Source organism: Mixophyes fleayi, chromosome 3, assembly GCF_038048845.1.
Source record: "Mixophyes fleayi isolate aMixFle1 chromosome 3, aMixFle1.hap1, whole genome shotgun sequence".
Classification (NCBI taxonomy): domain Eukaryota; kingdom Metazoa; phylum Chordata; class Amphibia; order Anura; family Limnodynastidae; genus Mixophyes; species Mixophyes fleayi.
Window position 1 is genome coordinate 190,348,807 of NC_134404.1, and position 27,287 is coordinate 190,376,093.

General features: G+C 39.1%; 1 protein-coding gene across 1 annotated transcript; it reads left to right on the forward strand.

Moving 5' to 3' along the window:
* The first annotated feature begins 1,924 nt into the window (after positions 1–1,924).
* Positions 1,925–22,096, forward strand: CCN6 (cellular communication network factor 6). The gene is made up of 5 exons (XM_075200641.1): positions 1,925–2,005; positions 4,211–4,499; positions 8,265–8,507; positions 17,721–17,914; positions 21,599–22,096. The coding sequence occupies exons 1-5, from the start codon at positions 1,955–1,957 to the stop codon at positions 21,878–21,880; spliced, it is 1,059 nt and encodes a 352-aa protein (XP_075056742.1). The 5' UTR covers positions 1,925–1,954; the 3' UTR covers positions 21,881–22,096.
* The last annotated feature ends 5,191 nt before the right edge of the window (positions 22,097–27,287 follow it).

The following is a 27,287-nucleotide window of genomic DNA, read 5'->3' on the forward strand; positions in this document are numbered from 1 at the left end:
TGAACCATAACTGGTATCATGATCCCAGGACAATTCCATCTTGCACCACTTTTCTTTTCTGCCACTGCTGTGTGGAAATGTTTCCTAGATGTGCTAGGAACTGCCGTATGTTTCAGTCATTGCTCTGTCGCTTAGCATCCATCCAGGTCGCTGCAGTCTTTGTTTGAAAGTGTATGAAAATAATATTGTGACCTGTAAAATGGTCAAAATTAACTGCAAATGATTTGAAATTAGTGTTATTGAGGTTAATAATAATGTAGGGGGAAAAAAAGAAAAATGTTGTGATTTTAGAAAAAAATAGGGATTTTAGAAAAAAAATAGGGATCCAAATCCAAAACCAAAAAGTGCAAGGGCAGTTGCCAAAACCAAAACACGAAGTTAATCCAGATCCAAAACCAAAACCAAAGCCAAAACAGGGGTCAGTGAACATCTCTAGTTAACACACACTGACCTCAGATCCCAGTTATGGGGAAAGATTGTCCATGCTAGATTTATTTACATTAAAGAAATCATGAGTGGATATATTCACTGTGTATGTACACATTCATGACCCATGCAAGAACTTTCCTGCCAATCTGTCCTATTTGTCAGGCCTCTGTCCAGATCACAAGGTCATGTAATAAATATTTTTTCTATCAAAACAGTAAATACATTTTCTTGGTTTGGCAAGTGTAATATACTAAAGTGAATAGTCCTACTAGCATTATATATATATATATATATATATATATATATATATATATATATATATATATATATATATATATATATATATATAATAAAAACACTCTGAGCCTGATTCCTCAAGGTACATATTCTGAGCGCAACCCACGTTCAGTATTATAGGCAGATCGTTAGGCTTTGCGTCTGACCAGCAAGGCACGGACCTTAAGATGCGAGTGCTTTTGAAATCGGCGGCAGGTCTGCTGTGCTCTACTACACTGAACGCAGCAGAATACCTATGTGGATTTGCAAATTCACACAAGAACACACAAAAAAAAAAGTGCTTTTAGAGTAGCCCTATAGCTGGTGCAAGAGATACGGCAGAAAAATAAGTGATTTTCAGACACTCAGAGCTTGATTTGGATGTGACTGTGTGCGTTTGAGTTTGGCACACCCCTACTGTAAATTCACCAAGGCAAAACGTTCCTTCTTCGCCCAGTTCACTCCCCGAAAACATAGACTGTAGTAAGTGTCCTTTGCGCTCGCAAGTGCACGGAACAGGGCTACGTTCACAGACATTTCTGCCGATTCTGGCCATGCATAGAGTGATTTTGCGTGCAATACGCTCAAAATCGGCAGATAGGTGCCTTGATGAATCAGACCCTCCATGCGCAGGAAACTACCTAATTAAAAAAAAAATTGCCATTACTAAATTTAAATGAAAAGGCCAACCACATAGGCTAAAAATTACACTATCGACCTGACCCAAAACATCTATAAATATTATCAGGCAGAAATACTAAATGGAATAGTGGACTGGTGTTTAAAGGGCAAACATAAACTCTGGGTAATGCTGAAACAAACTTTTGCAAAGACCGAGCTGGGAGAACTCATTTTGCACCTTGCCAATGAGCCCTGGCATAGTACACAGCTGCCGAGCTACATTTGGCATCGCTGCGATAGCCTGCGATTACCAAAAACTATTTAAAATAAATAATTCAATCACTACCTAAGCAAGCGAAATTAAATAAAAATGATTCTAGGTTTAATTACTAACATTTCTGTAAACACAGCTCTGCATAGTACAAAAATAAAGCAACTAGATGAATGTGAAGCCTGCTGAGCCTGTGGGTACATGACGTAGATGACTGTACTCCTGAATGTATGTGTGTGAGGATCTGTGTGTGCATAGAGAAAGGTAAGACTACCAGAGAAGACAGAGAGGAGCTTTGTCTACAACCTCATATTCAGTTCTGCAGAGTTTCTATCCCTCAGTTATATTTCAGGCTCCATGAACATGCAGTGGCTCCTTGTTTCTCTCCTTACTGCATACTATCAGCAGGTAAGTTCTACCACATTTAATCATTATTCTTTATCTCAGCACGTTTGACTGAACTTAGTTCATGAAATAAGAAAACTTGAGAAATCCTTCAGTAATGGCAGACATTTTCCCTCCCTTAAAGCAGCCCTATGCTTCCCTCTTTCCGCCTTTACTTTTGGATATAGTTTGCAGATTTCTGGATGTTTTGAAAAACGTAACAGAACTCGGCTTTCTGGCCTGCTGGTCTCTGAAAGGGCACTGCTTGTTTATGGAAGACTTTCCCTTTTGTAATGTTAAATACTGCACCCGCTCAGTGTTGTTTAAACAGTGAGCTCCTACACCGTTTTACACTACAGAAATCCTATCGTGAAAACTTTATTTGAACTTACATTTTTTTTAATAAAGATGAATTTTTGATAAATCCTTATTTTAACAGCGGTCATAGCATTACACATAGAGAACACAGACACCAAATCAAATCATTGTATGGACTTTCTTGAGCCTATTCGTTAAATGTTCATTTTCTGACATATGTTGTCATTTGTTTTAGGTGGGAGGGGGTGATAAGTGTCAGTGGAGTGACAGCTCCTGTAAGTGAAACACTCAAATCCACTTGTTTCAATTTGAGTACGTTTTGGTCTAATTGAATTGACATATGTATTACTAAATCCAGGAAACTCTCCATTAAAAATGATGCACTATAGTGCATACATTATGTTAACACAATCATTCATTTGGAATATTTGCGGTACATCTAATAATAAGTATTTTACACTTTTTTCAAACATTATGAAGCTCAAGATTTGCACAAGAACTGAACATGTCATAAAAAAGCTGCCTCCCTTAAAAATAAAGTAAGGATATTTATATGTTTTTAAATGAATTTGCATTAGTCAGTGAAATAATATAAATAATATTTATATTATATTAATAATATAATAATAGTTAAAGGTTGTGCACCTAGCTCAGTCTGTGAAGTATGCTTTTTAACCACTTGTGAGAGTCAAGAACATTTGTATGAGTTTGGTAATAGTATTTTGTTTGTAACAATTCACAGTATGTTACTAATTATATTCATGTAGTGTTGAGTATATGAGTTTTATTTATATTTTTTTAATTGTTTTTTTGGTGCAGATATTGATAAACGTAGTCTTTAAGCGCCATGTCACATATTTGTCCCTGTTCAAAGTAATGGTGGATATGTTCACTGATGGAACCAATCTAAGATCATCTATTTTAATTATCTATATTTATGAATGTTATTACAGAGGTGGTGCTGTTTTTAAAAAAGTATATAAAAATAATATATCCTTTATTTTTGGAATGAATAATTACCTTTTATTTCTTGTAGCAAAGTATTGTAGAATTTGGAGCCCTATTTATTTTTATTATTGCAATCAGGCCATATAAATATCAGCTGTCTGAATCAGGCAAGTTTTTGTGCACTTGTATGAGCCAATTTGCTTGATATGGCCTTCAGTTAAATTTGTTGTTAAAAACATAAAATGAAATAAAGTATTAAAATAAAAAAAACAGCACACACAGGTAACATTATAAATAATATAGTTGCTTATATTTCTAGGAGTTGTCCCGGAAGAGCAGGTCATCCTCCTGCATCCTGCCCATTCCCTAGTGATGTGGGAAGTGGGTGGGGACATGGCTTAAAGATGAGATTCACAGCAAATCACATCATTCTGGCACAGCCAACCGTTGTCTTATGCCGCAAATCGCAATTTGTGTGGCCACACTCCCCGTACTTGGCATCTCCCCCTCAGTTGTATATAATGTTGTGGGTTTCTTACATAAATTTGCAAATGTATTTTAACTTACTTTACATTATTTTAAGCATAATTTAAATTGCTGCTTTTAATAATAATAATAATAATAGTAATAATCTAAGAATACATCATATTTAATGCTTTTTTTCTGTTATCCTGAGATAATTGTTAAATAGACTTTCCCATGCAAAGGTGGTAAACACTTATGAACTGATAGCTAGGGTGATACAATATTGAGCCCTATGATCGGTAAAAAACTCTCATTTACTCTGGCAATAGGGCACTTTGCCTTTTCATAAACAGAGCACCTTAGTCTCTGCTCGGTAACATTGGCACAGAGGAAAGTGAGTGTCTCTGGGAAAAGAATGAAATAGCAGTTCAGTTCAAGAATAAGAATATTTATAATCAAAGCATTGTACAAATTCTCATATAGTGCAACTTGTTCCAGTTTCTTTGCAGTGCTGAAGAGACTGTAAATTCCGTGATGGCTGGGGATACAGCAGCAGACTCCGAGGTCTTTCAGCGCAAGGAGTTTTGTCACTGGCCATGCAAATGCTTGAATAAGCGCACATGTCCGGTGGGAGTAAGCCTGGTCAAGGATGGCTGTGGATGCTGCAAAATCTGTGCTAAACAGCTGGGGGAAAGTTGTAATGAAGCAGATGTATGTGATCACCATAGAGGTCTATATTGTGACTACTCCACTGATGCACCTAAATTTGAAGTTGGAATTTGTAAATGTAAGTAACTTCCTCATTCTTTTCTTTTGTGACTTTTATGATAAATGGGTATACACTTTGTTACTGTTATCACATACATAGTCAGGGTTTCCATTCCAAGGGGAATACTGGGCCCCGTTGAGGCTACTTCTTGGGGCTCCATTTAGGTTTTCACTCTTAGGGATGTGTGATTGTCGTGGTGACCAATAGGAAGCTATTTGCCATGCAGCCACTTTTCCGCCAATGTTGGTACCCCCTCTCTGTGCCCCTGTACGTAGGTGAATCAATTGTATGCAGAAAACTAATTCCAATCATATCAGAATAATGTGGTACTATTGGGTTAGTGCAGCTTTGTAAACCAGTGGTTAAGATTTTTTGTAATGCACTATACGTACTTTTAAATTGTGATTGTATATTAAAAAGGGAAATTTAAATCCATCTTAACTGGGGCACGCTGAAAATACTCTGAGATGCAGTTATGAAGCATTTTTATTTGGCGTGAGCAAAATAGCAGCTTCCTGTTGCATATTAACTGTATACATGAATGGAATGCACTTTATATTTGTCTTTACTTACAAAAACACACATTGTAGAAGCTAGCATGCACAAAGCCTTAAGCTGGTAGGAAACTTTGGTTCCTTGGGTTTTTAGCCGTTTACAAATGCTCAGAAATTTTTAGGATTGTTTTAATTAGTGTTTCAGAACAGTTTTTAACTGCTAGGGAAAACGCTGCTTTCATACGTTGAAATACTACTTTAATAGCTTTTTGCCATTGTGCAAAAAAACAGCATTTAAACTTCTTTTTGAAGAATCTATGAATGTATATGTACTGTGTGTGTGTGTGTGTGTGTGTGTGTGTATGTGGTGGTAGGCATCATCATCATGATCACTATTTATTTATATAGTGCCACTGATTCCGCAGCGCTGTACAGAGAACTCATTCACATCAGTCCCTGCCCCATTGGAGCTTACAGTCTAAATTCCCTAACATACACACAGACACAGACAGACAGACAGACTAGAGTCAATTTTGATAGCAGCCAATTAACCTACAAGTATATTTTTGGAGTGTGGGAGGAAACCAGAGCACCCGGAGGAAACCCACACAAACACGGGAAGAACATACAAACTCCACACAGATAACGCCATGCTCAGAATTGAACTAATGACCCCAGAGCTGTGAGGCAGAAGTGCTAACCATTTAGCCACCGTGCTGCCCAGGGGTTAAAATGAGCCGGCACAGGGCAAAACTGTGTTGCATCTGTTGTATTTGGTTCCACCTTCGCCAGCTCACCTTGTAGTTGTAATTGTTGTGTGTTTGCAATGTTCCTTTAGACAGTATGGGGTTTAGGCCCTTTGTAAATTTCAGCTCTAGGCCCATGTGGACATTAATCTGGCACTGGGCGGGGGGAAGTTTTATGACGAGAACTGAATTGCTACCAACGTTCTATACTACCGACTGAATTCATTTAAGACAATGTTTTATAATAAATGTAGGCAGAATACATTTATTATTTTAAAGAATATAAAAAAAATACTTATTCATACATACATGTTTTGCAGAAAAACGTGATTTGCAGAAAACGTGATGTGATATGCAAAATTGGGAGTCATTTTTGGGTTCAGAGGCCAAAAATCTATAAGTATTACATAAATTCATTAAAAAAGCTTTTTCTTCACAGACCTGTTTTATTTACATCAAATAAACATGACATCCTCTAACACAATACTCTGCATTACAACAAACCCATCACCAATTTATAATACCACCCACACACGCTTTACAGTCAGGAAATGAAAACAAACTTTAAATTTACAGTCATGGGCAAAAGTTTTGAGAATGACATAAGTATTGGTTTTCACAAAGTTTGCTCTTTCTGTATTTGTAGATCTTTTTGTGAGATGTTGCTATCCTATGCTAAAGTAAAATTACAAGCATTTCAAGAGTGTCACAGTTTTTTATTAACAATTAGATTAAGTTAATGCAAAGAGTCAATATTTGCAGTGTAGACCACTGCAATTCAGCCTGGCATGCTGTCCATCAACTTCAGGGCTACATACTGACAGGTGCCCACTCTTGCCTAATCAATGTTAGGCCTTCCGTGTCTTTCGGGTCTTAGTTACCCTGAGTGGGTGTATGGAGCGCTCAAAAGGTGTGGGGTTTTTAATTTAAGCACTTGTCTTTTTGTTAGTGCAGTTGTTAGATTTTACACATGTAGTGCACGGTGTTTAGTGCCCATTAGGAGAAAAATTCTTCCCTGTGGTGAGGTGGTGGATAGTATTCTGCACAAGGTTTGGAAAATAAGGGAAATGGAGAGGGACCGGATGGATGCTGCGAGCTGGTGTAGACTATGGCGGGGGCTGAGACCTCCCTAAGTGGTAGCTAACACCTGGCAGTCTCTCCATTCTTGGCTATCTATCCTGTTTTATCGCTATTAGATTTAGTGGAAACCCCTTTTTTTATAGTAAGGTTTACATACATTTAAAGTTTGCTTTCATTACCTGACAGTAAAGGATGTGTGGGTGGTATTATAGATTGGTGGCGGGGTTGTGGTAATGCAGAGTATTGTGCTAGGGGTTGGCATGTTTCTCTTGTGTAAGTTTTTGTTTTGTTTTGTGTTTTTTTGTCTTTTTTATATTTATGAAGTGGTGTATTAGATGTTTTGTGGTGGGATTGTAGTAGAATTGGGTATGAGAAGTTTTGTTCATATTGGTCTTTTTTACCCGTTGATAATGTATATAGTCTATTTTATCTTGGACAAAGTGATACTGGATTTATTTTTGTTGCAATTTTTAATAAAAACATCAACCCTTGCAAAACTGCAGCTACTTATTCAAAATGATAAAATATGGTGACTTTAAAATATGGGGATTTTGGTGCATACTTTGCCCCCTGATTTCATTCCCAAAACCTTGTTGGGTCAGGGTAAATACTTTTGCAGTTTGTATATGGAACACCCTTTAGTGTTAATCTGATGTGAAACCGGTGATTCAACTTAATTTAATCCTTTAAAAATAAGCTATTCTGAATAAGAAGCTGGAGCATGAGTAAGAGGCTAACTTCAGCCTCGTCTAAAAATGGATGCTGATGAGAGAAAGTTGTTTAACTCTGCAGTTGCTGGGAAAGAGTTGCTTATTCCATTAGACGTATTGCTAAGTAGACTACAGATTTCAACTTGTACAAGTAAATAAGCTTCATGTGTCAGCTGAAACTTCCCTTAAACCTGTGGATTATAATTTATCCCATTGGGTTTTGTATATCATAGAGTGAACTAGAAACCATCTAACCTGAACAAACTGGATTAATCCTTGTTGAATCTCTGCTGATTTTTGTCTGATGAGTATAATCTGCACTAAAAGTACTGTGTTGATTTATGTTTGCAACCAAAATTCCTAAAATGTGATTTCTTTTGTGACATGTTAAATAACAGTGCATGTTGATGGTATGGTGATATCTCCACGACTGGGGTCATGAGTTCAATTCCTGACCATTGTCTTATATGTGAGGAGTTTGTGTGTTCTCCCCGTGTTTGCTTGGGTTTCCTTTGGGTGCTCCAGTTTCCTCCCACATTCCCAAAAAAACATACTGGTAGGTTAATTGGCTGCTAACAAATTGATCCTAGTCTGTGTGTGTGTGTTAGGGAATTTAGACTGTAAGCCCCAATGGGGCATCAACTGATGTGAGTGAGTTCTCTGTACAGTGCTGCGGAATTAGTGGCACTATATAAATAAATGATGATGATAATATCTATCAGTAATTGATATCTATTGTCTTTGAACTTGCAGATATGTTTGCTGTCGGATGTGAACTCAACGGTGTACTTTATCAAAATGGTCAGTCTTTTCAGCCCAGTCCATCTTACACATGTCTTTGTATAAGTGACACAATTGGATGCACCCCTTTACTCGATTTCAAACAAGATGGAAGCCAGTGTGCAGAGCCCACTGATCTCACTAAAAAAAAACCTGAGCTATCAAACTGTGCTCTAGAGAAGAACCCTGTAACGGCAGACTACAAACTTATACCTGGTATGCTAGATATATTTACTTTCTTTATTCATTCATTACAATACCATTAATACATGTCAATACAAAGGATGATCACACATACTGTCAACAGTTAAATAATATTTAAATGTTACACTTTTTAATGGCTTCCTAACACATTTAAAGCACACTAACCTCATTTGTTAAAGCTTTCCCATATGATTTATCTAACATATGTTTAGGTAAAAGTATGCAAAGAGAGCCTTTCAGAACATTCTGCTACAGTGCCTGTGGAATTTGTTGTATGTGCTTTACACTATCCCATACTTATTCATCTATGTAGCCTTTATATTAGTATTTATATATAAGGTATTTCTCCTCTAATCCAGGCATAATTGTGCAAAAGTTTGCATAGTGTTGTACTGTTAATTGCTTACAGCTATCCCTATGTGCTGAAGGTATGTGTAATTATTGAATGTGAAATAATTATGTCTCAGTAAATATGAAATAAGTTGGGTAAAAACTTCAGTGCTATACTTAAAGATAAGAAAAAAATGTTGCAGTCACCTATTCCATTCTTCTGAGGGATGTTATGAAATGATTATATCCATAGTAACTAATAGTGCATTTTATGGGAGCTGTTTAATGTAGTTCCTATATCTGTTTCTCTTGCAAGGGTTCATTTCTGTATCGTATGTCTGCCTGGAATTTCTAGCTTGTAGATTTTTGGCAGCATTTACATATCTGTGTCTGGATTACTGGGTAAAGCATTGTCAAGTACTTATTATCGGCCACCCAGGAGTGTTTTCATGAAACTCTTTCTGGATCGGATCTGCCTAGAAGATGCCTTCTTCTATATATATTTTGTGCTGTCCCTGGTCACTGCTGTAGCCTCCATACCCCCGTGAGGGCCCCCCTCCGTGATCCGAGCTGCCCTCCCCCCCCCCCCTTCCCGGCGCTTACCTCCTTCTCCTCCTTCTCCTCCTTCCCCGGCGCGCTGTACACTCTTTACTGAGGAGATCTCGTGAGAGTGAGACTAACGAGATCTCCTCAGTAAGGAGACTACAGCGCGCCGGGGAAGAAGTACTGCAGTGAAAGTGCTCAGCAGCACTGATCGGGCTGGGGGCGCCCCGGCCCCCGACCGATCAATACTGCTGCTGAGCACTTTCAAGGGCCCCCTGGATGCCATAGGCCCCTGGGCTGTAGCCCAGTTAGCCCTATGGTTAATCCGGCCCTGTGTATGCCTATACATATAGGTGTATGCCTACATTCTGGTATTTGGAACTGTACCAGAAAATCAAACTGCACCTATTTTTGTAGATTTGCAGATCCAACGGAGAAGTGTAAATGTGCATGTTAAAAAAGTAAAAATACCACTTCAAAGTCTATCGTTCTACCACTTTAGAACCATTTCACTCATTTATCGGGGCACAGTCATTCTGGTGACTGTGTAAATGTCGACAGATTCATTCTGTTTACATGATTAAAATGGTGACATTGTGACTGTCTACAGTCACAATGTCGACATTCAAAGGATAATGCCAGCAGCAGCTGGCATTATCCCGCCATCAATACAGCCGCCATCAATACAGCCACAAAGTCCTTTGCAAAAGAGATAATATTTAGAAAAAACCCACAAACATTGACCTCAGACCTTTACCTTACCCCCACCCCCACCCAACGCATGAACCCTAGTGCTGCCGGTGGACCCTCTGGCACAGTACAGTACAATAATACACACTGAAATAAATTTTAACAAAAATTCCCCCCCTCCCCCCAAACAGATTAACCCTAGTGCTGCCAGCCTAGCCTGGTACTAGGAAAATCGGGGGGCCCCTGATTTTACAAGAACTAGCATTAGGCTTTGTCAGCCGGGGCCGGTGCCACTATCATCATCATCATCATCATTTATTTTTATAGCGCCAACATATTCCGTAGCGCTTTACAATTGGGGACAAACATAATAAACTAATAAACAAACTGGGTAAAACAGACAAAGAGGTGAGAAGGCCCTGCTAGCAAGCTTACAATCTATGGGACAATGGGAGATTGACACATGAGGTTAAGTCTACATTTTGCATCTTGGCCCAGCCAGACTGCAAAGGTAAGGTGACTCATAAGCATATACACATATATCATATCACTTAGCAGGGTAACCCACATCGTGGGGTCTTCCTACATAATGACAACCATGCTAATACTCACAAACATATATGGTCTTCATCTGTAATCCCAGATCGTTCATGTCCATATATTTACATACCTCGATCTGGCATCTTTAACCTGAAAACAAAGAATCTCCATATTTTTATATCCCTCAATAATGCATCTTTAACCTAAAAGAAAAGCCATAAAAAAATCTGTTCTTGACAGCATGAAATACTGCCGCATAATGAAAGAAATATAGCCGCTACGTCTATTTATAACCTGCTGCTGTCCTACGCTGTCAGTCCTGGGTCGTGGGAAAGCCCCAGGTTATATATAGACCTAGTAGCTGTATTTCTTTCATTGAATGTCAAAATTGTGACTGTTGACATTATTACTGTCAACAGTCAAAATGACATAATTTTAAACGTCCACAGAATGAATCTGTCGACATTTACACTGTCACCATGCTGGTGCTAATTGTCGACATATTCACTGTCACCAGATCGTATCCAAGCCCATTATTTTTTTATCAGATGTATATTGTGTGTGTGTGTGTGTGTTTATATATATATGTGCATATATATATATATATATATATATATATATACACATAATATACATGCTGTCGACAATCACATAGTTATTAAGAAAAGTATCTGCATGGAGTAGTAAAACTCCACACAAATAGGCTCTACTTATAACCGTACTAAGAGTATATTTTCCCTCTCTGCTCTACTACTTAGGATGCTGCAGGATACGTACGTACGTACGTACGTACGTACGTACGTACTTACGTACGTACGTACGTACGTACCTGTCAGTTCCTGCAGCAGCCTTCAGGTCCGGCAGCATTACAGCCGCTGTACCAGCTGGCTCAATACAGTTTAACAATAAATAATTAATCTTAAAAAAACATGGGGTCACCCTCTCCCAATGATATTAACCCTTGTGCTGCCAGCCTAGTGCTGGTAGTCTTAAAATTGGGGGGCAGGGGGGAGCATTGAGGCCCCCTGATTTCACAATAAACAGCACTAGGTAAGCCAGCCGGCACTATTGCAGGTGGGTTCCCCCTGCCATAATGAAACCAACCCCAGGCTGTCCAGCATGGGACTGGATTCCCTAGGGAGTTGGGGTCCACAAAACAAATTCAGGCCCCCTCCCTAGGGGTACCTAGCCCTGTGCTGAAAGCACTAGGTCTCTTCCCTGGGCGGTGAGTGGGGGAAGAGATGGTGTTGGCACTGGTTAGAAACCGCGTAGCGTGCAATAAGGTACAGTTTAAACACTATTTTAGCTTGAGAAACTACAAGTCCCAGTAGGCTGGAATGAACAGTCTGGGCATGCTGGTGCTTGTAGAACTACAAGCACCAGCAATCCAATGGCAGCCAGGGCACTTGGAGAACCACAAGTGCCAGCATGCCCTTAAACCCAGGGCCCGCTGAGCCATGTAGTTCCCCAAAATAAAATTTAAATAATCTACACACCTCATTCATACCACATTATTTTATTAAAAATAAAAAAAAAACAGATATACTTACCAACTGTTACGCTGACGGTCAGTACACAAACTCACAGAACTAGTTGGCGGAGGTCTTCACCTTTAGCAGCCGCCTTTCCCATAGAGCTTTATATGCTCACCGGTACACGGATTCCCCCAGGACTTATCTCCAGATGTAGTGTGAGTTTGTGAGACTAAACCGTAGCAGCAGGCCAGGAGGCAGCGAAGATGGTAGCGGATGGTCAAACGAAATCCAAGGTCAGGGGTCACTTGCAAGCAGGAATAGTCGGGAATCACGCCAAAGGTCAGGGTCACAAGCAATATAGCGGGGTCCAAGGCACAGGCAAGATGAGTCGGGGTCACAGGCAACGAGACAAATCCAAGGTACAGGCAGGGGTCATATACGGCAAAGACAATCCAAAAGTTTTACACCAACAGCACAGAAGCAGGTAGCAAGCAGAAATCTGGAAGCTATAACCGGCAGGGAGGCTAAGCCCTCTCTGCCTTAAATACCAAATGTGACCAATCAGAGCCTAGCTTTGAAATTGCCCCCAGCCTATGCCTAATAAACAGATTACTTAATAATTAGCCCATAGGCTTGTTTGACATACTGCGCACGCGCCCGGCTGCCCCATAGTGCCGGGATGCGGCGCTGAACTGAATAGCGTCCGGTCGGGCTGGCCCCGGAAGTGACGTCCCGGTCGTCATAGCGACGGCCGGGACACAGGTAGGAAAGACCAGGCGGCTAGACACCGCAGCGGCTCGTAACACCAACATCTGTTTTCTTCATCTGTAAAGGATCCAATCTTGTAAGCTTTTACAATACGTTTGTGTCTATAATAATACCCCAGCATGCCCTGGCTGGGTATGCTAGTGCTTCTAGTTCTACAAGCACCAGTATGCCCAAACTGTTAATGGCAGCCTGACCTTGCTCGGACCTGTAATTCCACGAACTAAAATAGTGTATACACTGAATTCATTCACATTATTACCCCACAGAGTCCTAGTTCTTTCAGCACAGGGCTGGATACCCCCAGGGAGGAGACCATATTTTTTTGCAGACCCCTGCTCCAGCCCTGTGCTGAACATTCTGGGGCTGGTTTGTCATTATGGCAAGTGGACCCCACACTGCGGGTTCCCCTGGGATAGTGCCACCAGCCTGGTATTTGGTTATCAAAAAATCAGTGGGACCCCACAAACCCCTCACCCCCCCAATTTTTCGACTACCAGCACTAAGCAGGCACCACAAAGGTTAACATTGTTGGGAGGGGTGACCCCACAATTTTTTTAAATTTTATTATTTATTTTTTAACCTGGATTGAGCCAGCATGTTCGGCATCAGCACTTAGACTGGACCCCTTGCTGGTGCAGGTGAAACGGATGAAATCAGCGCACTTTTCACTGTGCTGGAAGCTTACTTGTATGTCCCTTGCATGGGAACGCCATTACTGTACATTGCCTATGCTAATCAGCCCATTCACCACCCTGTTCACTCCCCTAAAACGTAGGCTGTAGTAAGCATTTTTTTTTTTAATAATAATAATAATAATAATAATAATAATAATAATAAATCAGCCGCTTCTGCATACGTGCAGAATGATTTTGCTGAAGATACACTCAAAACAGGCAGATATGTGCCTTAATGACTCAGACCATTTACATTTTAAACATGTAGACAGAATGAATCTGTTGACAGGTAGAGTGTCAACATTTTGGTGTCGACAGCCTGTCGACTGATTCAGTGTTGAAAATGCATTTTCAACCCCCCTTTCAAGTAGAGCAGAGTAAAGAGGGAAATACCTCCTTGAAGTCGACACAAGTTCTGAATGTTCAAGACAGCCCCACCACAATTGGTGCAGCTTTCACTACCTACTGATGTCTTAAGATCAGTTGCTACTTGAGCTTGGTCCTGAATTGTTGGGGCTCTACTTAGAAAAGGAATAGATACTATTCACCTCCTTGAAAGTCGAGCAACTAATAAACACTCTAGGGGGTGTATTTACTAAACTGCGGGTTTGAAAATGTGGGGATGTTGCCTATAGCAACCAATCGGATTCTAGCTTTCATTTATTTAGTACTTTCTACAAAATGACAGCTAGAATCTGATTGGTTGCTATAGGCAACATCTCCACTTTTTCAAACTCGCAGTTTAGTAAATCTAGCCCTAAGTCCTCCAGCCAGCTCCAACATTAATCAGAAGCATTTGCAATTAACAAATAAGCCTACTTCTCCTAATGACCCCTGACATTACTATTAGCACCCCCATTACATCTATAAATACCCCAACACGCACTACAGTAATCAGCAATACCCTTACACATTACAGCAATCAGCAATTCCTCCCACATTTCAACAATACTCGCATATTGCAGCAATCCCCCTCCCCATGTTACAATAATACTTCTCCACACATTACAGCAGTCCCTTAACATTACAAAATTGTCCCAAAGTCCCTCCATATTACAGCCCTGTATGTTTGAACAGCGGGTAGCATGCGATCAGGTACATGGAGGTATTGGCACTGGTTGAACAGCGTGTAGTGTATAAAGAGGTACACGGACGTGTTGGCATTATTTGAACAGTGCGTAGTGCGCCAAAGGGTACATCGAGGTGTTGGCCCTGTTAATGCAGTAAACAATTGGATATAACAGAGAATATCACAGTGACCATGTAAAACAGAAATAGATAGCAAAGTGTAGCGGAGTACACACACACACACGGATGACAATTACTAGCAGGAGGGATGGCACAACCAGATACATTGGTACGGAGTCTTAGTCCCCCACCGGTCTTCACCAGGGTTCCCCGAAAGATAATACAGAATTTGCTCAGTGAGGAAACAGGCCGCGGCCCAGTATAGTTGGTTTCCTCCACGACAGCAGCAGAGTGCTTAGCCAGTATGAAGACTGCCGAAAACACTGCAAATGGAAATCTGGGTGAGGGTGTGTTGCTGTAGGAGAGACTGGACACAGGAGTTGAAGAAATATGAATACCTGCTATACTTCATAGTATAGTCTTGGATCGGGAGTATCACTGTTGGACACAATTGATACTCAGGCACAGAGGAGTACTTCTGAGTAGGTTCTTATTATGGCTGGTTGATTGGTGATTCCCTGAATGTGTCATTAGTACTAGAGGTTAGTGGTGGTAACACATGAGAGAAATCAGAGGAATAGTCAGGAAAAGCCAAGGTCAAAACCAATCTGTCAGCGCAGTACAAAGTTAGTATCCTAGTATCATGAAGTCAGGAACAAGCTGGGTCAAATTATCAGGATTCAAGCAGTAAACAGGATAACACACACAGGGACTCAGAACAGAAAAGATGATACTCGGGCAAGAAATGATAAGCCAAGCAGGTTTAAATACTGTTTTGATTTCAACTCCCTACCTCTGTGATGTCAGCGATCATCTGATTACATCTCAGTGAACTTGCATCAGTTGTGCTTGTCACGCTGTGAAGTGAAAGTTAGATACTGCGTCTTGTATCTAAATGCAGTATTTCTGACCCCCACATCCCCTAGGGGTGTGTCCATCAATTATGAAGTGTCAGGCCACTCCCCTTAAAACACCTCTGCGATGTCACAAACAATTGTGTGCTACAGAGTGGTGAGCAGGACATATCTCCCAGCAATCCTGAAAGTCGGGACAAAAGTCCTGGTTGTCAAGACAGTAGTAGACAGTCCCTTAGTTGAGATCTAGGGCGCTTTTCCCGTGTTCCAATGCCCAGATCACCACCTGCTCACTACTATAGCACATCAATTGATACGATCAGTGGAGCAAGGGCAGGAATGGGAGTATTCTTCCTCTGACTCTCCAGTCCCTACTTCTCTTATGTTGTCATTCATCACACTACACTAATTGCAGGAAGGAGCGCAGCAGATTTATGTCACTCTGTATTTGTTCTTCAATCCATTATTGCAGCACAGCTGATGACTGGAGACAGAGGAGGGCTGGCAAATTTAACCCGGGGGCAAGACTTGACTCAGCAGCCTATTAGGAACATTTTAAAGGAAAAAATGCAGGTGGCTCAGTGATCCAGCCCAAGGTAGTCGACTATGGGACCGGCCCGGGGAACAGATGCCCCCCTGCCCCCTAGCCCAGCCTGCCCCTGATTGGAGAGCTGACAGAGATGGGGAGAGCCAAGTTAAGGGCTTCGAACCAAGGCAGGAAATACTAAAATATCCTCCACTAATATCCTCCATTAGGATTTTGCAAACTGAGACGAGGTTCTCATCTCACTTTGTGGGATAACAACTTGCTGATAACTTAATACTACTTAAAAATAAGAGCATTACCATCTGTAGCCAGAGGCATAGCGAGATGTCACCTGGGCTCTGGTGCAAAAATCTGAACAAGGTCCTTCATCAACCCACATGCACCAGCATACAATACATCTCAAATTACAGATATACTTTATTTTTATACCATCTTGCAAGTATATAGTATAGTTCCCTTCAAAATTAATCCTTTCCCCAGTATATAGTAGCTCGCCCACCGCAAAGTACTTTCTCATCCAACACCATTCATTGGAAGTTACAGAGGACCATATCCAGCCTTATAGTCATTTGTACTGCCTTTACAACTACTTGAACATTAATGAGTATTGCCTTTGTATAGTCCACAAGTAATATTGTATAATAGTGTATGGTATGAATAAATGGGCTGGTGATTTTAAGCTGTATTACATTTTTTCCTAACCTTATTAATGTATTTTTGACAATATATTGGTTTTGTGAATTCCATGCTCCTGTAATCTTCATTAAACATGTACATATATTACAGGAGGGAGTGGAAAGGTGCTGTACATATTTCGCATTTTTGGATTCATTATTATCTTATGCTTTAGCATATGCCAGTGTTTGCTTTTTACCCTAACATGAGGAAATGTGTCTTTTACATATGATATAACAAGATTATAATATGCCTTTATGTATTGCAGATATATGCTGGGCTTCTAACCTGCTTCCTGCTCTGACATCTTTAAACCAATGTCTACCTTCCAGGTACACCTATAGATTTGGCCAAAATATAATCATGCACGTCACACCACTCTTTAACGCATTGCATTGAACAGAAACCGTCAAGAGCAGACAGAGTAAATCTCAAGTTTTCAAAAAGAAGTCATTTTTAAATCATGCCTTTGTGTTGGATATTTTGCTGAGTGTGTCTACACTTGTCTTATTTGGGGATGATTTTTTTTTTTGATGAGTGTTCAGTGTAAAGCAAGGTCAACATGCCAGGACCTTACAAAAATGGTCATCAGATCATCCACAATCAATGGAAAATTAGTTTAATGAACTGGTAATTTATATTAGAAGTTTATCCTGGGAGACTCCTTGCTGTGAAAGCAAAATGAATAAATAAAATATAGATAATGATGAAATTAATTTATTTGAACGATATTTACACTTCCGGTCTGATTTCTACTAATCAAAGCTGTTAATGCCTCGCAGCTTGCATGTGCAAGATAAACCATTTTTGCAGCTTGGCGTTTTAGTACATCCATTTGGTACACTATTACTGATCATTATGCTGCACTCATTCATAGTCATAATTTTATGGGAGAAATAATGCTTTTCCATCTGTAATAAACATGCTGTATTGTTTTCCAGTATACAAGATTTTGCCACTTGTTTGGAAAAAAAAATGTCTTGTCCAGGCAACTCAGTGGAGTCCATGTTCAAAAACTTGTGGCATGGGCATATCTATACGCATCACCAATGACAACAGTAAATGTGAAATGAGAAAGGACAGAAGACTTTGCTTCCTCCGCCCCTGTAATGTGACTCTGATCAACAGTGTGAAGGTAATCCAATGTGTTTTTAAGTCATTCATTTACTAGAATCTTAATTATTTGCATCATTAAACACAACCTATTTGAATGACTATCTAACAGTGTTTCTCCAAAGGAACACTGCATTTTAGGTTAGGTGGAACCAGGGTCAGCTTTACCATTAGGCAAATTTAAGTGGTTGCTTATGGTTCCAATGGTTAGGGGATACTAAAACACTGAATCAGTGATATAATACCGCTTAGGGCACCCCCAAGAATGAGCCTTCCCTGGGCGGAAATATTTTTCAGAAACACATTGTTGCTAAGAATAAACAGAAGTATAAGATGGCCATTCATGGGTAGTACCCTTTAAAATTCTTTATTTATTAAAACAATGAATACAAAAAAATGGTTAAACTTGACAAAAAGCTTATCTAGAACTCCAACTCGCTGAGAAGTGGTGGAAGGGTGCAGTTTATCTTCACTCTTTACTTGTCCTGTGTTCTGGGACCAGAAGTGACTTCACCAACACTGGAAGAAGCTCTTACCGCCTGGGAAGCTAAGTATCACTTAGGTGTCCCAGCGGGAAATACCTATGGAAAATTTATGCGATAACTAAACTTTTAGCCTTTATCAGCTTTAATGGCAGAGAAAGGGGCCTATTAACACATAGGCAACTGAGACAAGTAAGTTCAGATACAAAGCTGCACTGAACACAGGAACATGTCACAAGATGCTCCATCAACCATCAGTCTTTTAGCACACCTTATATAGGTCTGGGGGCTGCTGCGAATTGGCTAGAGCTGACCTAGTTAACACAGAGGAGGAAAAAGAATAATATGTCGCACTAGTACACAATTTAAATGGACTTAAGCTATCTAATTATCTTATATTTATATTTTTCACAGATCATTCTGTTTTATCCTTAAATTAGCATGAGGTGCAACCACCAGCAAGATTTACAATATCAATACAAGAATAAAGACGCTGGATTTATATTGGTGCACTCAAAGTCTCAAAATTATTCCACAGGTTATTTCAGAGATCCAGAGGATAGGATTTAAATTAAAATATCAATTTATTTATATTTGGTTTTTTTTATATATAATATATATAACAGAGAAATATTTGTGATTATGTGCAATAAAAGTGATTATTAAAAGAAATGCTGTGTGTGATTATTCTCTATGAATGATATGTGTGAGGTAGGTTTACCAGTGGCTATATGGGGATATTATTATATATTATTATCATTATATCCTTATAAATCAGTATTCCCTTAATGCCTATATGTAAGGCATAACCTTCCTACAAACTGAATAGTCAATCCTCATTTTGTTGCTATTGTAACTTCGATTATTACAAATATTGACCCTAAAGAGAGTATTATGTAACTAATTCTTATTAGGGCATGCATATGTCATAGGTGCTCTCATTCCCTATGCTAATAGTATCAGGTGTTCTAATTATAGTCCTATAACTATGGAGACTAATGATCGTAAGCTTAAAGCTCACAGATTGATTTTGATATTCACTAAATATGTGAGTTGCCAGTTCTATAGAAGTTTATCTTAAATCGTACCGCTTAAGTTATCTGGATTTCCAATAGTATTCTGCTTGATTATAAGTAACGGTACATACATTTGCCCTGTTTTATTGATCGATTCTCCGTTAGTATCGTATCAGAATAAATAACGAGAATATTTTACTCTCTTCCTATTATAAATCTAACTCAGAGTTCAGTGAATATGAGGATTGGTATTACAGATTATTAATAAATCAACAAAGTAAATCACACACAGCATGAACGCCAACACGCGTTTCGCTGTAAAGGCTTTTCCTAGGCCTAGAAAAATCCTTTACAGTGAAACAGACAGACAGACAAAAGACAATAAACAAGCAACACAGAACATAAGTACCCTAGCACCTGCTCAAGTAGCCAAGAGAGGTAAGAGAGGTTGAGGAGCGGTAACTGAAGTACACAGGACCTGATCTTAAACCTGGCAGAACTGTACAATTACTGCTTTTATATTTATTGTATAAAGATAAGCAAATAAGCAATAAAGTGTATGTGATTAGAGTACAGGAAGATAATCATTTCAATTTCAATTTGTAATGAGTGTAACTATTTGTATTGTTTAGCATAATGTGTAGAAAAAAAATATATAAAGGTATCAATACTATAGTACTTTTTTGACACAAAAGTATTTAACATCACATCGATATTGTTTATCATGTATTTTCACACACTTTATAATGGTGAGATGAATACATTTGGAATTGCCTGGTTTCTCCCAGCCTCCAAATCCAATGATGTAGGGGAAAAATGTGCCAACTATATAGCTTGATTGATGTACGAGTGGACATTGCTTATTCTCTTCAGTGTTCTGCGTGTGCAATTATGCTCACCCGAGGTTAACCTTACAGAAGAACATCACAAATAACCAATAATAACATATTTATTGGTAATAAAAATCCCAACAAGATGAAGACATTAAGTGCTTGCTCGCTGAAGGGGCACAGAGTAAGCTAATATGCACAGTATAGTTTGGTGCCTGTCAAGTTATTGGAAATCATTAATGCCATATGCATACTTATATCTGGAGCCAGATGTTGACTGGCATGGCCATTTTAAAAATGAACTATCAAGGTGTCAAAAAATCCTATTTTGCTGAATAAATGACCCATACCTGGAAGATTTCACGCAACAGTTGGAAAAAATGTAGTCATAAACTAAGACAACAATAAATCATGGCTTTATCATGGAAATATAACTGAAAAGGCACACACAAATACATTTCTCAGGAACCATTTACACCCCTGCATTTGCCATGTGGGCTTCCCAACTTTTGAATAAATTAAATCCACATAATATAGAAAGCAAATGGTTTTCTATAGCATGCTACTCCTGTTGTGAAGGTGCATCTCAAAGCAATGTTTCTTTCTCAAACCATTCTGTGCTGTTTTACATTGAATGTGTGATCTTAATGCCAGTGTGTATAAGCCCAAAGAAAACTTTTGTTATAGCTTCAAGATCCAAATCTCAGTTAGTATACACAGTCACATTTGTCATCATAGTCCCAGAGTCTTGAAAACAGGCCAACCAATAGGAGAGTATATAACAATATAATGCTGTAAACTGAAGATGAGCTAGGAGCGTAGTATACAAGTTAAAGTAGATGCTGTGTTGCTATTGTTTTCAGCAAATTGCACTATTTAACAATGTTATGTATATCTAATTGCATAATATTTAATTGTGTAAGATTAATACAATCAAATTAAGGGACAGATAATGATTTTTAGAATTAATATTTTCACAAGAACTAGAGAAAATAAAGGAGTGAACACAACCATACAGAGGGCTGCCAAGTCAGTAATCAAAGCAGACACCTATGCAGAACTGTATGTTCTCCTGGGGAAGTAGTATTGTTTTGGGGAAATGCAGATATCATCTGTGTATAGTAGCTGTGCTGGGAGTAATTAGAGATAATGTTGTCTGTTTAGACGTTTTGCTACAGAGTGCAGAAATGATGATACAGCATATTGGTGAGAACTTCACCTAGAACTGGTCTTGCTTATGTGTAGAGAAGTTTGTGTCATTGTTTTTTACCTCACTTAAGCCCCTGTTGTTTATGTCATACAGTAGCAAGTAATATGCTGAAGTGTTACATTCTATAAATGGTAACACAGACTTAACCAATAATTTTTCATTTTACAGATTCCAAAAGGAAAAACCTGCCAGCCAACGTTCCAAGATCCTCAACCTGTTAAACTTATTTTATCTGAGTGTTCCACGTTGCAGAGCTACCGGCCCATTTACTGCGGAGTGTGCACAGATCGAAGATGCTGTATCCCAAACAAATCTAAAATGATTATTGTCCAATTCCATTGCCCAAATGAGGGCTCATTCACCTGGAAAATGATGTGGATCACATCTTGTGTTTGTCAAAAGACTTGCACTGACCCAGGAGACATATTTGCTCATCTTAAAATTTTGTGATTGTTAGTTTAGTAACTTTGGTTTCAAAATGTTAATACTACAGGTAGATTTGACACTGAAATTGTAGTGTATAAAAAAATATCAGGGAACGGAAAAAGTAATTATGCAAGTGTACCAAACGCTAAATTTTTAGAAATAATGCAGGAAATAATTTGTCTTAGTTTCCTTGCAAATATTAAAGCACATTACATCCACATATAGGGAAACATTTGCAAGAATTACAGAACAAAACATAGAGAGAGGGTGGCCTTATACAGAAGTCAACATATAATGTAATAGATTTTAAATTAAGAGATTATACCAGTTAATAAACTAAGATGATGGTATAAAGAGGGAGTACTGTATATTTTCATTTGACATAAACAAACCTATGCAGTGTTTATTATATCAAAAGTAGGCAAATTTTAATTTAAATTCAATCCATAAGTTTATTCATAGGTGTTAAGTCATGATTTTGACCTCTCTAATGCCTAGATCACAGCAATCATATTATAGTATTTATCTTGTAATGTAAAACATCATAAAAGTATATGAAGAATCAGCAACTGAGAAACATCTTTTTAAGCTAGGTTGCTTGTACATTGTAGCAGGATACAACCTTTTCTTTTCAATTATAGTATTTGCTAGTAGATCACTCACCAATCTCACATAAGCTCATACAAGATTTAACAGATGCAGTAAAATCGCAGTATGTTGTAGATCTTACAGTGCATGTTATTGAAGTGTCTTCTATGGAGGCTCTGTTTATGAATCATAATCTCAGCCGTTTTAATAGACCTACCTGTACTGAGGGCTGATTTAAGGCATTAGTCGGCCCAGGGCAAAGATCTTTTCAGTTAGCACCCACATCTCTATGTGAAGTAACTTGCAACTGTATACCAAAATGACAGTATATCAAGTTTTCTCAATAGGCCAGTACTAGACAAAATAATAATATATTTGTTCTTCATGTTTTCACTGGTACAAATTTTGTTTCGTATTACAGTATAACTAGAGTAAAGTAAGATAGGGTTTGTTAGAATAAAATAATAATTCCATCCTAAACTGATAATTAAATTTTGAGTGAAATATTACATTTTTTGCCCCATCACCAAAGTTTACTTAACTGGGATCCATCATTCATACAGTAAGAATTGGCTGGTCCCCCAATGTCCTGCAAACCAACTGTTGCTCTCCTGGCTCCTACACCCTCCTGCGGGAAGCATGTTGTTGGTGGTCTGTGCATACAGGGTAGCTAGGGGTCCATGATTTCACACCCCACTAGGATGCCCTCATAGATTCTGCTTTCACCAAGGATGTGCACGTGGGCCCGAGGCATCTCTTACAATCCTGGTTATCTGCATAACTATGTCAAACTTAAACTAGCAGATAAACTAATATTAATTAGTTGATTAATCAGAAGAAGAGCCTCTGGTAAGACCTCACCTTGAGTACTGTGTACAGTTCTGGAGGACATATTTCGAAAAACAACAGTAATAATACAAGCAAAAATTCATAGAAAGGTACTAAAATAGTGCATGGGCTGCATACCAAAACTTTTCTGGAAAGAACTCAAGAGCTGAATATGCACATCTTAGAGGGGAAGGGACAGAGATGATATGATCGAAACATGCAAAAATACCAAAAGTATTAGCAGAGTCCAGGAAGGCAACATTTTTTTTGTTAAACAATATTTTTAGTATAAGCATTTTATACATGCAATAATCATGACATCAATAACACGTTTTACAATGTTGCAAAGGAAATAAATAGATCAGCTTAAACATTGGAAGTTATCCAAAAAGTTTAAATAAGACCTTTGTAGAAGACTGATAATTAATGATACAATTGAATAAGATATTTATTGAGACTAATAAACAGCTTAATATGGGTATTGATGTACTCATAAAATAAATAGCATTCCGCAGCTTACTCATTAGCACTTCCATATCTCCCACGGCTGGAGGCAACAACAGGCTTCAACACATGTTCATGGTTCCCTGAATAAAAGATGATAAAAGGCGGATCCCTTGCTATTTCCCTTAAATTATACCAGGAAGTGAACCTAAGACATTCATGAATCGGTTTCCTCGTAATTAATGGTAGTGTATCAATCAATATAACTTTCCCAAGTTGAAAAAAAGCGTTCTGCTTTTACCGCCTTATCCAGTGACACTTCCACCCACCTCCATTCTAAAAAGAAAGAAAAGCTTTTCTTTAAACAGTTTTATAGGAGGAGAGCACCGCTGTGTCCAGGTGTGCAGTATAGTTTTCCGTGCTGCCGCACTGATGGCCAATAACAATTTTCTAGTAACCATAGCAATTTTCTGATTTTTGGGAATAATACAGAATATAACCCATTCTGGGGAGGCAACATTTTTAAAGTAATAGTACTCCTAGAAAATGTTGCATACTTTGAAATTGGAGGGAGGAAGATTGAAAAGCAACATAAGGAAGAAAGGGCTTTGTAATGAGTCATGGAATAGTCTTCTAGCACTTGTGATAGGGACTCATACAGTAAATGAATTAAAGAATGCATAGGACAAACATGTAGCTATTGGTAAGACTTAGAACTAAAATATTTTATTTTAAACACAACCCCAACACCCAAAAAAGAGGTGGTAATCGTTTTTACGATTACCTCTATTCCGACATAGAGAAGCCCTACAAAGAAAATCCGAAATTATGAAAAATTGATTGCAAAATAAACAGACTTACCTTCAACCCGACGCTGGAGATCTCAGATGGGGGCACCATGCTGACAGCAAGTGATTCCGAATTGGAGAAGTGTTCGGCACTGCAGGCTGACATCATCGCAACATCTGTCAATAGAAATTTAAAGCAGCAATGTGGGGACCCCTAAGGTTAAGTGTTTAACCCGACATTGCCGCTTTAAATTTCTATTGACAGCCGTCGCAATGACGTCAGCCTGCAGTGCCGAACACTGACTTGCTGTCAGCATGGTGCTCCCATCGGAGATCTCCAGCGTCAGCTTGAAGGTAAGTCTGTTTCTTTTCCAATCAATTTTTCATAATTTCAGATTTTATTTATAGGCCTTCTCCATGTCAGAGTAGTGGAGATCAGTAAAGCGTACCCAACCCCAAAAAAGAGCAGCATGTTTTTGTTCTGCCATTTCTCTGTTTGACCATGTAATATACAACAGATACATAGAATTTTATGGCATATAAGAACCAAACAACCCATCTAGTCTGTCCATTTTTATTCCTGAAAACCTTACACCAGAGATGTCCAAACTCATGCATTAAGATCTACCAACACTTCATGTTTTCAGGATTTCTTGAATCATGCACAAGTGAGTTAATCTATTTGGAGTCAGTAATTATCCCACCCGTTCCTACAGATAGAAATCTAGGAAACATGACCAGTTGGTAGCTCTTGAGGACTGGAGTTGAGCACCTTTATGGTCATATTTCAGATATTGTTGTCCATCCCAATCATGTTTAAATCCTGCTGCTGTAGTAGCTTCGACCACTTCTGTTGAAAAGCTATTCTACACTTTTCAGTATATTAGAACATTTTCTATCATATCCCTATTCTCGACTCTAAAGGGCCGATTCATATTTGCCACGTTAGTCTAGGATTAACGTGGCGCTAGTACTATTACCTTTAACATGGTAATTTTAACCCAGATTTTTACTTGTGGCCTCGAAAAGGTGCGAGCAAAAATCAGTGTTAAAATTACAGTGCTAACAGCAATACTGTGCACTTTTACCGTACTAACGGTAATAATGCGCAGGCCACGTTATTCTAGGAATAACGCGGCCGAATTGAATTGGCCCCTAAGACCCAGATATTGAAGCATTTTTTTAACTCTTTATTTGAAGAGGAAAGTATAGGAGTTTGGGGATCAGGCTCATCTTGATGTTCTCCCCAGCCAATATATGATATAACCCCCTCCCCCAACCACAGCTAGTTTGTAGGCTAGTTTTGAGAGGAGTGGGGGTATAAAGGAGCATGGCTTCAGACTTAGAAAAGGTAATTTTATAGCCTGATAGAGAACTATATTCATACAGGAGTCTGTATAGGGCATGTAAAGAGTCTTGGGGATTTGTGAGGGAGAGGAGGATATCGTCCGCAAAAAAAGAGAGGTCTTAAAGTCTTGGGGCCCCAATGCCACATCCTTTATCAGCAGGTCCATATAGGGGGTCTATAACTAAAGCGAAGACTAGGGACGATAGCCGGCAAGCCTGCCTTGTCCCGTTGGAAAGGGAGAGCGGGTCAGATAAGGATCCATTAACCAAGACCCTGGCTGATGGGGAGCTTTACAATGTGGATACATCCATCAGGAATTCAGTCGAGAAGTCATACACCTTCAGTGCAAGAAACAAAGTTCCATGAAATCCGGTTGAATGCCTTCTCGGCCTTCAAGGAGGACGCCGAGAAGAACATAGCCAGGAGACGTCTCTGATTGATAATCTGGATCAGGTCTATCGCAAGGACTGTTATTATCCCTAGCCTGATGGTCTGGAATGAACCCCAACTGATCGTAGTGGATCAAGTGTGGAAAGACTATTTAATCGAGTGGCCAGGATCTTGGCATATAACTTGACATCCACGTTGAGGAGGGAGATAGGATGATAGCTTGCGCAATCGCAGGGATCCTTCCCCTCCTCCTGCACGCTTCTAACATTGACCTAGGGAAGCGGTCTCCACACATGGCAGCCTCATCACAGGGTGTGGAGGCAGGGTGCCAAGATTTGGGCAAATTTCTTGTAACAGGCAGTGGTGCACCCTAATTACCACCAATATTTCTTCTAACAATATCTCCTTGTTCTATTGTTGGGTTGATTGGTGGGAGCACTTAGGGAGTCTCCTTTAAAGGAATTTAAAAAAAAAACAAATTTTTATAAAATATTTTGATTATATAATTAAAGAATAAAATATACATATTTTGCACCATATTTTTGATTACTTTGAATGTAAGATGTGGCGCCAGGGACAGAATTTTTATATATGGTCCAAGATCTAGCAGTCTGGATACTGTTCTCAACCCTGATATTTCAGTTGAATGCGCCTATGGGGTATTTTTGTACTGCAATATAAGGCAGCACTAATTACATTATTGTATTTCATTCACCTCCTGCTTGTCCGTGTGTTTTCCGTTTACTAGTCAAGATTATCATAATGCACGCAGCAGGAGACGAGTCTTGTGAAAGGCAGCCACCTTTGTATAATGATGTTAGTGAAGGCAGAGGGGCATGTTCCAGGAGCGCTGTTATGATAAGAAGTGGGGAATAGATGCAATATAGAAGCCGCAGACTGAAAATTAGTGGAAGGAGTAGTTACCCAAATAACACAGAATAGTAACGCAAGCCTCCTGTCATACTGATGAAAGAAGATTGTGGTGCCAAATGCACCTCAATAGGAAACAAAGTTCATACATTCAACTTGTTTTTTGCTTTAATGA